Genomic DNA, 16,963 nt, shown 5'->3' with positions numbered 1-16,963 from the left:
CGACCTCGTACCTCTTCATCCTCAGTAATGGAAAACAAATTATCTAATGCTTCCTTTTCAGCAGGTCTGACTTTAGGGGAGAGACTCTCCAAACAATAATAGTGAGTTTTGTTGAAATATTGTATGCAATCAAAGTGAAAGTAAAGTGAAATTTATTAGTTACACAGGCGGGGGGGGGGGCTTAGGGTGGGGGGGCTAGGGGCATGGGGGGGTTGGGGTGTGAGGGGGCAGGGTGGAGCTATACTGGGATTCTTGGTGGTGGAATATGAGCACTGGTGAAGGGATGGGTATTCGAGCATTGTATAACTGAGATTTAAACCTGAAAACTTTGTAACTTTCCACATGGTGACTCAATAAAAAATTAAAAAAAAAATAAATAAATGCCTTGCCTCATTTGAGACATCCACAAGACCCTGATACCCTTCTTCCACCCTGATGCCCAAGTTTTTGGATTTCATCCACACTTTTGAAGCAATGTTCATTTGAGCATACTCAAGAGAATCCACTCCTGACATCACTTTAGAATATGGGAAATAATCACTAAAATGTGTAAAACAAGACAAAGCTTTTTATTTCAGAATATGGCTCATTCACTACACTGGTTTGGCTCTGATCTACAGTCAAGAGTTATATGACCTGGCTTCCTTCATCCTCAAACTTATTAAGGTTCTCTACTGACAAACATTAATTTTCATATTTGTTATTTTTATACTAATAATTTTTTATTTTCATTTTTAAATGACAATAAATAAGCTTTATTTTGGGACCTTCCAGTTCACTATCATTATTCCTGATATGATAGTGAGGACTCACTGGGGAATACACCTGCAGTGCTGGAAGGCTGGCACTTGGGACATAAGGTAGGTCCTGGGAGGCTGGGAGGTGTTTGGGTGCGGTGGTGGGCTGGGGCACGGGCTCGGGGTCAGGCCACAAGCTGGGGGATCACACACCTGGGGAACAAACCTGTGTCCACAATTTGACTTTCACTGAGTGAAATCCAAACTATCCACATGAATAAATACCACGGGAATTTTCCTAATTTCTCACTTAGGGTATTTTTTACTACTCAAATATCCTCTTTATTTCATCTGATCTTTCATTATTTTTATGTATTTTAATTGAATCTATGTTCATCAGGGATATGGCTTTGATTGTGGGGTCTCTGCTTTGGGTATCAGGGTGATATTTGCCTCATAAAACATTCTGGGGTGTTTCTGTTTCTTCAATTTCGTGGAAAAACTTGAAAAGGATTAGCAATAGGTCCTCTTTAAAGGTTTGAAAGAATTTACCATTGAATCCATCTGAATCTGCACTTTTGTTTTGGGGAAGAGTTTTGATTAACGTTTCAATTTCCTCCATGGTGATAAGACTGTTCAGGTATTCCAAATATTCTTCGTTGCACTTGGGAGGTTATAAGAATCCAGAAATTTGTTCATTTCTTCAAGGTTCTCTTGTTTTGTCCTGTAAAGATTTTCTTTATTTTTAAATTTTTTTTTAAAAATTGTTATTGAGATGCCGTGAGATACAGTTACAAAGCTTTCATGTTTGATATTCAGCCATACAATGATCAACCACCCATCTCCCCACTAGTGCAAACCTTCCACCACCCATATCCCCATTATCGCCCCCGCCCACTTCACTTCCATCCCAGTGTTTACCTTGCCTCTATGACACACAATTGCTCAGATACCCTCTCTCTCTCTCTCTCTCTCTCTCTCTCTCTCTCTCGCTTTGGGCATCACATCCTGCTCGGATATTCCCACCACTATTCATGCCCGCCTCCCAGGGGAACATATCATATCATTTATTTTCCATTGCTCACTTTGTATGTCAGGAAAGATTGACTATTCCTTCCTATTCCTTCGGAGGAATAATCCTGATGCCCACATACTGGAGCCAAGATTGTAGAAGCTCATGGTCTCCGGGATTCCATCTGGAGAAGGCGGGGAGACTGCACCTGCTCCATCTAGGGTGACCTGGTGATATCGGCTCAGCATGGGGCTGGAGAATTCTCCAGTGTTGAGGTGTCTGCCACATCCCTTAAAGATTTTCAAAGTAACCTCTGATAATCCTAGGGATTTCTGCAGTTTCTGTAGTTATGTCTTCCTTGGCATTTCTGGTGTGGAATTTTTAGATTCCTTTCCCTCTGTTTCTTTGTTGGTCTTGGTAGTGGTTTATCAATCTTGTTTATTTTCTTAAAGAACCAGCTCTTGATTTCATTGATATCTTGGATTATGTTTCTTTTTTACTTTTCATACATGGCTTCACTGTGCTTCAAAGTAAGGCTTATCTTAGATAGAACAAAGAAGCAGGTTGGGTGGACAGGACAGCAGGGATACTGGCACTGACTGACCTGGGACTCGCTGAGGCAATGGTCCTGAAAGTGCTCCACTGTGGCCAGACTTCCTTGTGTGAGAAAGAAGACCCATAAGAAGTTTTTGTCCTGAACTGCCAAGACATGAAGTAATGGAGTGACTTAGCTCAGAATAGTCCTTATAAGAGTAATTATGCTTATAGTCAAAGTATTATGTCTCCCCACCCAACCCCCTCGATGACTGTTCCTCAATCTGGTTTCCTGGTGGAAGTCACCCAACAACATTCTGTGGGAACAGATGGGCTCGCAGTCCGGGAGGCTCTTAGTCGTCCGCCACCCACACCCCCCAGCACCACACCTTTTACTCTCATTTCTATTTGACTTCTTAACCCCTGGTGGCACTCGTTCTCCAACTCTGTTCAGCTGAGCTGGTCCCAGGCCTCCTAAGAATCCCACTGATGGGAGCAAGAAGACTGACTGATGGGAACAAGAAGATTCTAACTGAAGGGAGAAACTGAAACTACCCAGAGGGGCCAGAATTGAAGAAGGAAATTTCTACTTGAAGAGAAACTAGTGATGAGCATGAGTCTCGGGATTTGTTAGTCAGGGTGACACTGGGGCAAGTACTTCCCGGCATGAGGAGCATCTTCAACACCTCAGGGCGCCACTGGAACCTCCAGGGGGAAGGCAAAGAGAACTTCTCACAGCTGTTCCAGGCTCTTCACCCACATTGGTATTGACTACCCCCTTGGAAAGAGTGAAAACGAGAGAAAGAAGTGAAAACCCCTCTACAGTGAAAACGAGAGAAAGAAGTGTTAGCTCTGTTAAGAAAGATTCACACACGGGGAGCTGCCATCCCAATGCCTGTCTGGTCCCTCTGCAACCTGGTGTCTCTGACATTGGAGAAAATGCAGCACTTGCTGTTCTTGATCAGAAAAACATTCCCCCCAGAAGTCCTCATGGTTCTTCTGTGCCACCTGTGTGGAACACTGGACTGTTAGAGCCCATTGGAATCAGAAGTGGGACTCCTCAGGTACAGACCTGGGTCTGGCAGTCAACAGGACAAACTTCACTCTCCCTTCACCATCAGATCACATTGGCATGAACCCAGCAATTTTAAAATCTGGGTGATTTTGTGTGTTTACTCGGACCTTGTTGAACCATCAGTCAGCTGAGAGGTTTTTTGTTTGTATTCTTTCCTGTTTGGGGCCATACCCTGTGGGAGTTGGGGTTTACTCTTTGGTGGCAGGATCTTTTCCACAGAATCTATGCTGTGAAAGGGGAATGCCCTACTTGCTGTCCTATAGGCTGAATCTATAAAGAAACTGATTGTTGAGCCTATAAAGAAATTGAAGTTTGCCTCCTGATCCCATTCTCTGTAATCTCATGTTGGGGCAGGACTGATCCTTGAGGATGAGCCCATGTAGACTGCACCACACAACAGGCAGGACATAGGGACCCATAAAATGGGCGAGATTTCTCATGTGTCCTGACTGGTTTGGATGAAGCTGAACATCTTTTTCCCTTAATCTGCCTTCAGTAAATAATTTCTTAAGTTTCAGTATGTTGAAAGAGGCAGTTTTCCTTTTCTCACAGGAGCCCAGCTTGATCTTTGACATGTAGATTCTGAGCTCTAGCCCAGACTAGTTTTTGGGATGCAAGTTTCAGGTGCCTGCTCAGTTTGTCTTTGGGATTTCAGGTGCTGCCCAGCCATGTCTTTGGGATGCAAACCCAAATACTTGTAGCCCAAGGAAGGCTTCAGTTTAGGTTTTGTTTCTCTTTCTGGAGTCCAAAATTCACTCTTCTGAGACACAAGGAAGCAATACATGCTTTGCTGCCTCAATGTTCTTTCTGTAACTTTCTTTGATGATGTCACTGTATTATGCCCTTGGGAGGTAGATGATCAATAGAAGGAGATCTCAGGACACTTTGCCTTTTGTCACAGTATCAGAGAGAGTCCAGTGAACCTCCATGGAAATAATTTTTCTCTCATTCCTTGTCTCACTGCCTCGTACTGAACGAACATTCACACAACAGTCTATCTTGTTTCCTTTTTTTTTTAAAGTAGGAGTACTGCTATTTATTCAGCCACTGAGTAAACTGATTTAATTGGGCATGAACTCCATATTACTTCAAAAAATTTTTTAATTGGATATCCGTGAGATAGAACATTACAAAGTTGTTCATACTTGGGTTTCAGTCATACAATGATTCAGCATCCATCCCTTCACCAGTGCACATTTCCCACCACCAATGTCCCATTTCCCCACCATCCCAAACTCCTTCACCCTCTATCCTCATCCTCCCTCTAAGGGAGGCACTTTCTTTCTTGCTCTCTTTCTCCTTTTCCTTTTATGCATTATGGTTCGCAATACAGGTGCTGAGAGGTCAGTGTTTGTTCAGGGCATTTGTTATTATTATTTGTTTTTGTTTTTGTTTTTGTTTTTTTGCTTTTTGGGTCACACCTGGTGATGCACAGGACTTACTCCTGACTCATGCACTCAGGAATGATGCCTGGCAGTGCTCAGGGGACCGTATTGGATGCTGAAAATCGAACCCGGGTCAGCCGTGTGCAAGGCAAAAAACGCCCTACCCGCTGTGCTATCACTCTGGCCCCAGGACAGTTGTTATTTTTATTGAGATGGAGTAGCTTTTCAATTGGGTGGAAGCTCTGGGGTGTGAATGTGACTTTGAAGCTTCCAGAAGTACAGGTGGGATGAAGTAGCCCATCCTGCCCCAAGAACGCCTGGAAATTTCAGTCACAAAACCTGCATACCAGAACTTTCAGCAGATTATATCTTGGTGAGGTCTGTCCTGAGTCGGTGGAGTCAGGCCAGATTAGGGTTGCGATTTTGGATTGTAGAAGCAAGTGACTGCCAGGGACTCTGCTTGGGTGGGCACAGGCCAATCCGCCCCCCTCCAATTTATCCTACTCTGTTCAGCCATGCATAAGTCCCATCTTAACAGTGGCTTTTGATCTCTTTCAAGATTTATTTATGGGTTTCTGAAGCAAGGCCAGTAGTAGAGCTTACAGAGTAGCACTGGAGTTGGTTCGTGTGAGTGACTGTCAGTGCTCCCATGAGTTTTGGGAAGTGGGGATAGGTAGCCCACCCCAGCTCTGAGAAAGCCTGAAGATTTCAGTCACAAAACCTGCAAACCAGAATTTTCAGCAGATTATATCTTGGTGAGGTTTCTCCTGAGATGGTGGATTCAGGCCAAGTTTTTGTAGTGATTTTGAATTGTGAAAGCAAGTGGCTACTGGGGGCTCTGCTTGTGTGGACCACCAAGCCAACCCACCCCCTCCAATTTACCTGAGTCTGATCAGCCATGTTCAGGTCCAAGATTAATTGTGAATATTGATCTCTTTTGAGATATATCTGTGTGTCTCTGAAATAAGGCCAATAAATGAGCTTGTGTAGCTGAGCCGGAGGTGGTTTGTGGGTGAGGCTCCCACATACCTAACTTTTGGCCATTTAATTTCTTGATAAACTTGGTCCCAAGTTGTTGGGATCTGGCCAAAAGCACAGCAGCAATTGTGGGGTGTCAGGAAGCCTGAAGGCACCATTAGGCTGCTGATGCACTTACCCTACAGTTACAGGTTGACCCGCTGGCAACACCATAGCCCCTGTCTATCTTGTTTCTTAATCCTCATGGTGCACCTGCTTTGAGCCTGTTCACCAGCACTGGTCCCCAGAACACCAGTCTAACCACACACTTAGTGGACATTCTAATTATTTCTACCTGGGTTATTACACCCAAACTGTTACATATGCTAATGCATTGGTGGTTGTATGGACAGATGGTTTTATTTCTCTTAAATAAAAGCCTGGGACTCTAACTGCTGAGACACAAAACTCATGTTCTCTGGACTAGAGCACTGCATTACTGGCCCAGGTTCTGATTCTCAGACTCACATACTCACCTATGCATGTCATCTTCAGGAGCAAGCAGAAACTGTCTCCTTTTATCTTTTAGAGGAACATCCACATTGCACTTTTACATCAATACTAAATGTTTCCAGTGACATTAATAAATGGTTGGAATAGGGAGGCTTTTCAGAAACCATATGACTCTATCCCAAACTTGCACATGTCCTCTAAATCTTATTCAAAATTGTTGAATCATCACTTTACTTGTGAGAGTCACTTCCTCTCATGTCAGGAAAGGCGGGAGTTCTCTGCATAGGGCAGAGTTCTGTCAGCCTACACACACCCAACACTGCAGGCTCCTTGGGTCTCTGAGATGCTCGTCCTGGTCTTCTGGCTGTACCTTCTTCCTCTCCACCTGCAGCTGACTCTACTGCTGGGACTCACAGGTAAGCAGCATTCTTGCTGGTCCCCTTTATTATACCTGCCTGTGGATATTTAAATCTCTAACAATCTCACAGGAAGGTCCTTTACTGGTCATTATCTTGAAGTAGGAAGAAAGGGTCTGAGCTGTTTCTCTGTTGACCCATTGCCTGCAGTTTTTAGCACTGGTGGTAACACAGATAACACAACTAAAAGAATCCGGTGTCTTTGTGTGTGTTAATTTCTGTAATCCTCACAGCATCTCGTGCAAATGCTAAACCACTGTCTCTGATTTGCATATGGGGAGAGGAAGTAAATTGTCCAATGACTCTCACCTATGTCAGGAGTATATCAGTCGGGAATCATTTCCAGGGAGTGCAGATTCAGATCATGTTTGAACCTTGTTATGCTCCTTAGGTTTCAGAGGAAAGCAGAAGAATCATAAAATGCAGGAGGACAATGAGAACAATAGATCCACATCACTGATATCCCCCAAATCAGAGTGGGCTCTGAATATTCACATACTTTGTTCCTATATTTAATTACTTACTGATTTTTAATACATATATATTAATTTATTTTTTGTTGTTGGGGATGTATCTGGTCTACGCCTGGCTGTGCTCAGGGCTTATTCTAGGCTTTGAGTTCACAAATCATTCCTGGCCATGCTTTTGGGACCCTATGTGGTGAAGAGATCAGATCAGGGTCGTCTTCATGCAAGGCAAGTCCTGTACTATATCTCCTGCTTAATACATAGGATTTTTTTTCAAAGGAAGAAACATTTATTACATTTCTTATTTTTAAATAACATTTTTTAAAGATTTAACAAATACAACTCTAACAACTCATACCATTGTTCAAAAGATACAAGAGTCAGTATTGCTGCAGAGCACAGAAAGAATCTGAGTTCTGAATTTCAGCGGCTGCTTCCTTTACATCCTCAAAACAACCTTGTTTACTAACCTGATGGTCCACTTTCCTTCACTTTTTTTTCTTTTTGGGTCACACCTGGCTATGTACAGGGGTTACTCCTGGCTCATGCACTCAGGAATTACTCCTGACGATGCTTGGGGGACCACATGGGATCCTGGGAATTGGACCTGGGTCGGCCGCATGCAAGGCAAACACCCTACCCGCTGTGCAACCACTCCAGCCCATCCTTCCTTTCTTGCCCCTTCCCCTTCCCTTTGCTTCTTTTTCACTCCATCTTCTCAATCCCTTTTCCCTTCTTCCTTCTCACTTCCCCTCCCCTTCCCCTTACCTTACCATCCTCTATAGCACTAAGGATAGAAGACGGTCACACACAACAAACACACAGGCCAACACACTATGACTCTACACACTACAGAGCAGGCGCTCTGTCCCTGAGCCTCTGCTAAAGTAGTTCTCAGTTTACATGAAAAGAGGTTGACTTGCTCCTGTCTTTGTGTCCCTACCTTATTTTCTGCTTTAATAAGTTCACTCATTCCTTTCCACAATCGCTTAAGACATGCAGGAAAATTTTTACATTTCCATATTGGAGTGCATTTCCATATTATTATCAAAATCAATTTTGTATCTATATTGGCATCCTCTCATGTCACTTGACGCTTCACCACCACAGGAAATACAATGTTGATACATGTTCACATTCTGAAACATTTACTAACTGCCAGATTCGAAATTCTCCAGTATTCTCTCCTAGGATGATGATCTCTGAAGTAGACACCATTATCCCCCTAACCCACAGATGAAAACAGGGAGGAGGAGGTTCGAGGTCACTTAAGATAAAAGGAGATCTGTGACTTGAACTCAAGCATTCTGATCCTAAAATTCTAATCCTTATCAATACTCATCATTGGAGCACTGTCGTCCCATTGTTCATCTGTCCCATCCCGCAGAACCGGATAATGGGGTTCACAAGGATAGGATGCAAGAGTGATAGGGAGAGGGGAGACAAACACATACAGAGCGAGGTGAGCAAAAGCTACTTTATTGTAACTCCACAGCGCTTATGTATGCTTAGGCTTCAATCTACTTGCGTCATGGCCTTAAGGTAAAACTAGAAGTAACTAATGGCACCGGGGCAACTAGGGGACATAACAATAGATATCCAGAAGGCTGATCTATCTGTTCCTGTTGGCTAACCATCCTGCTCTTGTAAAAATGTCCCAGTCCTCCGGTTCTTATATAGTGGCTTTTTCAACCTGTTTGTTTGACCACAAGCTATATGCTGAAGGCCCGCTCACCACATTCATTGATTTCCTTGAGCAGGCACCAGTAAAGTCTCTATTAGAGACTTGTTGTTACTGTTTTTGGCATATCAAATACGCCATGGGGAGCTTGTCAGGCTCTGCTGTGCAGGCGGGATACTCTTGGTAGCTTTGCCAGGCTCTCTGAGAGGGATGGAGGAATCGAACTCGGGTCGACGTATGCAAGGCAAACACCCTACCACTGTGCTATTGCTCCAGCCCTCATCAATCTACACAAATACTATCAGCCCCTATTTTCCTTGTGTCTTCTGCCAATGGGTGTGAAGAGAAGGGAAGAGGCTCATGAGTCTCTGTATGCTCTGTTTCCCGCACATATGCAAGCAGCATTTGTTTTGTATCAAGTCATCTACTGAGAAACAATTCCTTGTGAAATCAGCACTGCAATTACCACTAAATCAAACTCAAAGGATTAAGGAAGTGACATATTGTTCACATTTGTAAACTTGCAGTAATTTATTCATCACACACTGTGTGTCAGGGATTTTTAAAGAAATTGGGGTGTACTGGTGAATAATAGAGAGAAAATAGTTGCTCTTATAAAATTATCTATTGGGGGAAATAAGAGTCAAAGAGACATAACAGATAACTAAACTGATATAAAAGAAAGTCATTTGTTCTGGAAAGAACTATGTGCTGAAAAAGGTAAAGGAACAAACATAATAACCTCTCATTATCTGTATTGTAAACCATTAAAGCAGAGAGAGTGAGAGAGAGACAGAGAGACAGAGAGAGATGAGAGAAGGAAATTGCCTTCTTTAAAGACAGGTTGGGAAGGGGGACACAGAGGCAGGAGGGAAACTAGGGAAGGACATTGGTGGTGGGAAACGCGCACTGCTGGGTTAATGGGTACTGGAATATTGATGACTGAAACTTGACCCATGAAGAGCTTTGTAACTTTTGATCTCATGGTGATTTAACTAAAAAATAAATATTTTAACTTTTTTATTGAATCACTGTCAGATAGACCCAATAAATAAATTTGTGATTTGAAAAGTGCAAAGTACTATGGACAAAATACTTGAGAGTACAATAGTAAGATGAATGAGATGTGTTTTAAATACGTTTGATAGTTATTATGGAAAAGGCAAATTTGAGCAAAGCTTCCAAGAAAGTACAGGATGGACTATAGGGATTTCTGATGGAAAGTAACAGGGAACAGTGTGCAAGGACTCTGAGAAAAAAATTCTTCCTATTATGCTCAAGGATTTGACTTTGCGTTCATCTTGCTCATTTTATTTTTGCAGTGTTAAAAAAATGTGTTTGACCATTCAGGGTTTTGCTGAGGGAAGCCACTTGCTCCAAGATGAGTATGAAATTATCCTACATTGAGAATGGACTAAACAACAGAGATAGACACAACTGGAAAATTTCAGAATTCACGAGTTTATGCACACAAAACAAGTTGATGAAACAAGTCAGTAGTTAGTAGTTACAAAGTCAAGAGCTCGGCTCTGGGACGTGAGCTGATGAGGAGTCAACAAGATTTCCTGGTACACAATGCTGGAGTGGGAGAGAGAAACCCAAGGGCTTGGATCTGAGATCTGGGAGAATCAAGCTGATAGTGAGGGCATGGGAGGAAATGAGGATTCAGGTCCGGGATGTTACTGTGTGATGTTTACTTCCAACTATGATCACGGCCCAGGGGAATTGTACAAAAAGTCCAGAGTCTTATCTAGAGTGTGATCGTGAGAATTATGGATCCACAGAGGGAAGAGTTTCTCTACTGTCAAGTTTCTGTCAACTTTCTGGTTTCTCTTCTTCCCTCTCTCCACTCTTCAGTTCACTGGTCTCACCAAGGTTCAGTCATAGTTATTTCCACTTTGTCACATAAACAGTCACTTTTGTCACACAGCTTTCCATTGTCCAATCATCTTCTCTTATTTTTATGTTTAAAAATTTAGGTTTGAGGCCACATCTGGTGATGTCCAGGTTCTGTGCTCAAGGATCACTCCTGGGGGTGCTCAGGGCACCATAGGCAGTGCCAGGGCATTGAATCATAGTCAGCAGAACCTAGAACCCTGTACTATCTCTGCAGCCCCCAATCTTCTCCAGACTTAAATCCAAACTGACAGACGCTCTGACCACAGTGACAAGCCTGGTGTGCCCGGTGAGAGCAGCACCTCCTTAGGAGCCAGCCCGGGCACACAGGGGCTGAGTGGGTGCACTCTACCCGCTCACATATGAAAAGGGGAACCACAACTCTGTATCCTGTTTAGCACAAAGAAACAGAAAAAGAACATTGCTAGGGTGCAGTGTCCCACAGACCTCACAAAGCAATGAGGTTTGCAGTGTAATATTTTATTTGGCACAAGTCAAACAAGTATGGAGGTTAGAAAGCTGACAGGTCAGGGATGAAACCTCTAGTAGGAGAGCGACCTCTCCCCTTGACTCCAGGGTCTATTTATACTTTAAGAATCCAAGGGGCTTCCCTGATCATCTTGTGCACTCCCTGCTGACCATTTCCTTGATTAGTTTGTTGGTTATCTCCACTGCCTTCATGCAGGGCTAATTCTGCTTTTTAGGCTGATACCCATAAATGGGTGTTAAACAGTTCAAATGACAGTTATAGGAAAGCTGTTCTTTCCCAAAATGGCTCTGGTGGCGCTGATTAAGGCTAAGTATTGTAGGAGGGGAATAGGCCTTCACAACCTGGTATTTACTCATGGTCCAACAACAGGTTGATCCTCTGATGCAGATCTTCTGCAAGAACCATGAGACACTTCAAATCACAGGAACCTTTTAGTTTTTCTATGTGATTCCAGAACATGCCTAGTATTGAAGAGGCAAACCAATGGGAAAGTTCTTCACGTGGTGTGAAAAATCATGGATGACTCATGGTCCCTCAACTCGTAACTAATTTTGTCCAAGGAAAACGAATAACTCCATTCTTTTCAGAACATGAATTTGAACATGCTCCTTGTATTCCTGGTCTCTCTTCATATTTAAATATCTATTTATAAGTAATTTACCTGCCTCAGTATAACATACATTATATTTTCCCCTTAACCATTACTTCAAATCAAAGACTAATGACCTTATTCTAACACGCACTTGTTATTATGTTAATTATACATGCGATGAACAATCGTGTTAAAAGTACATTTGACTTTACATTTGACTTCATTCAATTAACATAGTACTTATTTCAAGATTCATTTGTATTATAGTCTGGATCAGAATTTGATTAATGAATAGGGGTGCAAATATTCCATTTTGTACACGTACTAGATTCTGTTCATTCATTCATTGCCGCGGCCCGGGCGGCCAACTTGAACCTTGGCCGGAGAGAGGGAATGAGAGTTGAGTGGGCTAGGGAGGACTGCATGCAATATACAGCATACAGCAAGTTTATTGAAATCCAAGCGGGTTTATATAGTCTTATTTTAGCAATGATCAGCAGGTTACATAAGTGCTATAAACATTATTAATCAAGCTTTGCAAGAAACTTTATTTTTGCCAATATTACTTGTTTTTCGGTTCCTTCTCTCAGCCTTGAGAAACATGGGAAAGCAGATGTGGCCTTGAGCATGGCCAAGGCGGACGTGAGTCAATCCTCCCTTCAGCCTCCTCTCGAGTCCAGCTGCCAGAGCATGGTGGCCCTTTAACTTTTCTCTTGAGGCAGGTCTCCAGAGCATGGTGGCCCTTCTACCCCTGTTCCAGGCTGGCCGCCAGAGTATGGTGGCCCTTCGGGCGCCTGTCCAGGTCGGCTGTCAGGAGATGACTCGCCCTCACACCAAGTTTCTCCATACTCATTCCTGTTTACAGGAACTAAGGTAGGGAGTGCCTAGGCCTTCTCCTCACCCAGTCCCTGTTTACAGGGACAGAGGCAGGGGGTGCCTAGCTAGGCCCATCCCTAACAATTTATTTGTTGAGAAAATAGTCTACTAATTTAAGACAATATGCTTTTGATAGTTGTAACAGCAGAATTATATTCTGATTAGAAATTTAAAAAGAATAAATGTCCGTGACTTGAAATAATGCTCAGTTTCTGAGAAATTTTCATGAATATGTTAGGATTTGCAGCTTCCTCTCAGTACTCTGGCTGACCTCAGGAGATGTGCAGTCCCAGGTCATCTGTGAGGTCACCCACATCACCCTACACAGGGGTTCTTCTCTCCGTGGGACGGCCAGCTTGGCTGAGACCATCCGAGGTAGACACCCTCACCCCAGACCCCTCATCTCATCTCTAGCTCCTGCTCCCTGAGTTTTGTTCTACTGTTCTGGAATCTAATTCCCATCTATGCTTCCTGATTGCCAGCATGTTAGATGTGCCCGTCACACACACCTATTTCCATGGCAAACCTACCAGTATTCTCACCCTGTACAGAATGTCTCATTTTTTTTATGAAAAGCAACTCAAATTCCTAATTACCTAATATTAACCAGCCCTCATATGCATTCTTCATTTCACTTTTTGGTGACAGTTATTATCTTACACTGCATGCAAGGGACTTTGCTTATTCCACTTGTTTCTCCCCTACTAGAAGCTGTGCCTGATACCTACTCTGCGTGAGATGCTGTGCTATTTGTTTCATTCTTGTGCCAAGAGCACTCTGTGTTGAAGCTCCTACCTATCTCTGTGCCTGTGGCCTTTGGGTTGAATCCCTGTTGTGGGTTGGGTTCTATGTACTGAATCCAGACCCTGACAACTGCCTGTCCTCTGAGATCAGAGCCTCTGCCCTATGCTGTTTCAGTTCCACCCACCTTGGAGGTCTCTCAGATCCCCACAATGGGCAACCAGGTGAACCTCATCTGCCAGGTGAAGAAGTTCTACCCCCGGAACCTACAGCTGACCTGGCTGGAGAACGGAAATCTGTCTCGAACAGAAATGACCTCCCTCCTCCTAGAGAACAAGGACGGGACCTTTAACCAGACCAGCTGGCTCCTGGTGAACTCCTCTGCCCACCAGGAGAATGTGGTGTTCACCTGCCAGGTGGAGCACGATGGGCAGCTGTCGCTCACCAAATCGCACACCCTGGACTCAAATGAATCTGGTAAGGGTGCAAATATACTGACCCAGGTCTTCAGTTTTGTCTTTCTTTTTTTTTTTGGTTAAATATTGTAATTGTTTGCTCATTGTTGTTACTGTTTTTGGCATATTGAATATGCCACGGGTAGCTGGCTAGGCTCTGCCATGCAGGCTGGATAGTCTCAGTAGCTTGCCGGGCTCTCCGAGAGGGATGGAGGCTTTTAGGGAGGCCTCCAATAGCACTTAGAGGTGTTCCCATGGTTCACACCATATTTGAACCCTATCAAATATGGTGCGAGAATAATGGAAAATGGGTTTAAGTGTCTTATGGTGTGTCCAGAGAGCGGCCTGGAGCATGGTGGTTGGTGGGTAGTGGAGGTAGTGGGGGTTGGCCAGTGAGGTATTTATCTGGCTTGGTAGGGTGGGGCATCTGGGTTTGACCCCCTCCCTAAGGTGCCGGAGATTGGAGGAGGCAGAAGATCTTGTTTCCAGGTCTTGTTCTGCTTACCTGGTTTTGTGAGGCTTCATTCATGCATGAGGTTTGGCCCAAGTGTCCAGAGAGTGGCCTGGTGCGTGGTGGTGACTGAGTAGTGGAGGACTTAATGAGGGCCTTCGATTCTGTTGAGGCTGAAGTGGTCATCGAAGTCCTAGCCAAACAGGGCATTCAAACTCAGTACATTAAGATCCTCCCTGAGCTGTATTACCACAGGGTTAGGGTTAGGGTTGGCGTTAGGGTTAGGGTTAGGGTTAGGGTTGAGTTAGGGTTAGGGTTAGGGGCTAGGGTTAGCTAGGGTTAGGGTTGGCAAGGGTTAGGAAGTGTTAGGGTTAGGGTTAGGGGTTAGGGTTAGGGTTAGGGTTGAGTTAGGGTTAGGGTTAGGGGCTAGGGTTAGCTAGGGTTAGGGTTGGCAAGGGTTAGGAAGTGTTAGGGTTAGGGTTAGGGGTTAGGGTTAGGGTTAGGGTTAGGGGGTTGGGGGTTAGGGTTAGGGTTAGGGTTAGGTTTAGGGTTGGGTTAGGGTTAGGATTAGGGTAGGGTTAGGGTTAGGGTCGGGTTGGGTTAAGGTTAGGGTTAGGGGTAGGGTTAGGGGTAGGGTTAGGGTTAGGGGAAGGGTTAGGGGTAGGGGTAGGGTTAGGTGTAGGGTTAGGGGTAGGGTTAGGGTTGGGTTGGGTTAGGGTTGGGTTAGGATTGGGTTTTGGTTGGGTTTGTTTAGGGTTAGGTTAGGTTAGGGTTAGGGTAGGGTTAGGGTTAGGTTAGAGTTAGGTTAGCGTTAGGGTTAGGGTTAGGGTTAGCAAGGGTTAGGGTTTTGGTTAGGGTTAGGGTTTGGTGTTAGGGGTTAGAGTTAGGGTTAGAGGTTAGGGTTAGGGTTAGGGTTAGGGTAGGGTTAGGGTAAGGTTAGGGTTAGGGTTAGGGTTAGGGTTAGGGTTAGGGTTAGGGTTGGGTTAGGGTTAGGGTTAGGGTTAGGGGTTAGGGTTAGGGTTAGAAAAAACATTTCTGCTCCACCTGTCAAATTACTGCCTATTCTTTTCTGTTTTTCCTTTGTGATTCAGACTTGGAGAGGGTCTGAGACTCTGCCTCTCTGTCCAGGTGTCTCTGAGATTCCATGACCTGCATCTTCAGAGCAGCCTTGCTCTGCTCTTTAAGCTCCTCTTACTGGGTTCTGTCTCACTACTAGGGAAGCCAATGAGCTGGGGTTTGGCTCCACCCCTGCCAGTGCTTGAGGGATGCTTCTTGCTCTCTATTCACAGTACCTGTGGACAGTGGGTACCAGGGAATCCCCCCACCCACGTCCTGCTGGCTTCCAGCTGGCCAGCAGCAGCTCTAGCCTTGTGCGCTCTCCCCTGACCTTTGTTGATCTATTGATACATTTGTTGTAAGTTCTTGTATGTAAGTTCTTAAGCCTGGAACTATAGGTTCCCAAGCAGTGAGAATGACAGAGACACTAACTTGATAGTGCAAAAGCAGTAGCGTTCTATTACAGTATACGGAGGTCAACTATCTTACCCACAGAGTGGTTTCTTAACAGTGAACCCGACTTCAGGCAGCAAGGAGTTAATATAGGGTTTGATTACATAAGCAGCACATATCTAATTGTTTCTGAAAAAAATCTTAGCTAGCTATCAAACAAAGGTGTTTTGGCAAGTGTATAGAGTAACAGTGGTCAGGCAATAGTTAAACGTAATTTTCCAGTAATAGTTCTGGTTACATAAGCTACTCATTCTTTTAGGATTCAGAAAAGAAAATTTCTCGGGCATTTTGACTAGGGGCATAGAGATGGTTTGACCCACTTGTTGGGCCTAGGAGCCTTCCCAGGGGGGTCCATGTTGGCTAATTTCATTGTGGGGAAACCAAGTCTGATTTTGCTGATTTCTGCCACATTAACAGGCATCAGTTTTGCACTTCTGGAACAAAATGCTGTCAGGAGGAAAAGAAGGAGATGAAGGATCTGAGAAAAATTACAGACTTTCACCATTAAGATTTCTTTTGGGGTAAGTGTATTTTTTCTCCTCCTTTTTCTTACCCAAAATTATTTATCAAAGGAGTAAAATCATATAGTCTGTTAAAGCCTGGCCTGTAAGATCTGAGTCCTGTCAGGTGTGGCCCCCAAACATATACAAAGTAAAAAACTGACTCTTGAGATTATACGGCTGGATTCCAAACCTTTGCTGTCAGCAGACAACTTCCTCTTTGCTTTATTTATGTGTGTAGAGAGGGGAGGGGATTTGGGATTGCTGCCAGACCCAGCAGTGCTCCAGGATCACTCCTTGGGGATTCAGCATATGAAGTTAAGTCTGCCACATGCATGACAAGTGCCCTGCCCACTGGTTTTTCTTTCTGACACCTGAAAACCTTTGAAACTGCTTTGAAACTGCAGTCTGTGCTGCATACTGGCATCATACTGGGAGCCCCAGGCACCAGCAGCCCTGCCATGGCCTCTAACAGCTGGACCTCATCTCTGTGCACCCCCACCCCCATCGTGCCAGACTTTGTTCCTCTCATGTGCCCAGGCCCATGTCCCATCCACTCTACAAGTGGGCAGCTGAAGGTTTATCAAAACTCTCTTCTCTGTCCCTTGGAGAGTCCCTGTGGGTGCCCCCACGGCAGAGCCCCTAATGGGGCTGTGGTCACTGGGGCCTGCAGGGG

The 16,963-nt window shown here is 44.3% G+C and overlaps 1 protein-coding gene across 2 annotated transcripts in view; it reads left to right on the top strand.

The window, feature by feature from the left end:
* The first annotated feature begins 383 nt into the window (after positions 1–383).
* The window catches only part of LOC129403416 (tyrosine-protein phosphatase non-receptor type substrate 1-like), a 30,740-nt gene continuing 14,160 nt past the window's right edge, over positions 384–16,963 (top strand). Inside the window, exons 1-4 of one of the 2 annotated variants that reach the window (XR_008629208.1) lie at positions 384–860; positions 12,870–13,006; positions 13,550–13,849; positions 16,205–16,308. Coding sequence is in view for 1 of the 2 variants with exons in the window: in XM_055131535.1 (XP_054987510.1) it covers positions 12,489–12,628; positions 12,870–13,006; positions 13,550–13,849; positions 16,205–16,260 (633 nt within the window). In the remaining variant the exon portion in view is untranslated. Of the gene's footprint in view, positions 861–6,638; positions 12,629–12,869; positions 13,007–13,549; positions 13,850–16,204; positions 16,309–16,963 lie in introns of those variants that run through there. The other variant, XM_055131535.1, reaches the window with a different exon arrangement.

The sequence above is a fragment of the Sorex araneus genome, chromosome 3, assembly GCF_027595985.1.
Source record: "Sorex araneus isolate mSorAra2 chromosome 3, mSorAra2.pri, whole genome shotgun sequence".
Lineage (NCBI taxonomy): Eukaryota > Metazoa > Chordata > Mammalia > Eulipotyphla > Soricidae > Sorex > Sorex araneus.
The sequence above is the reverse complement of the archived record's forward strand: the minus strand, read 5'-3'. Positions and strand labels throughout refer to the sequence as shown.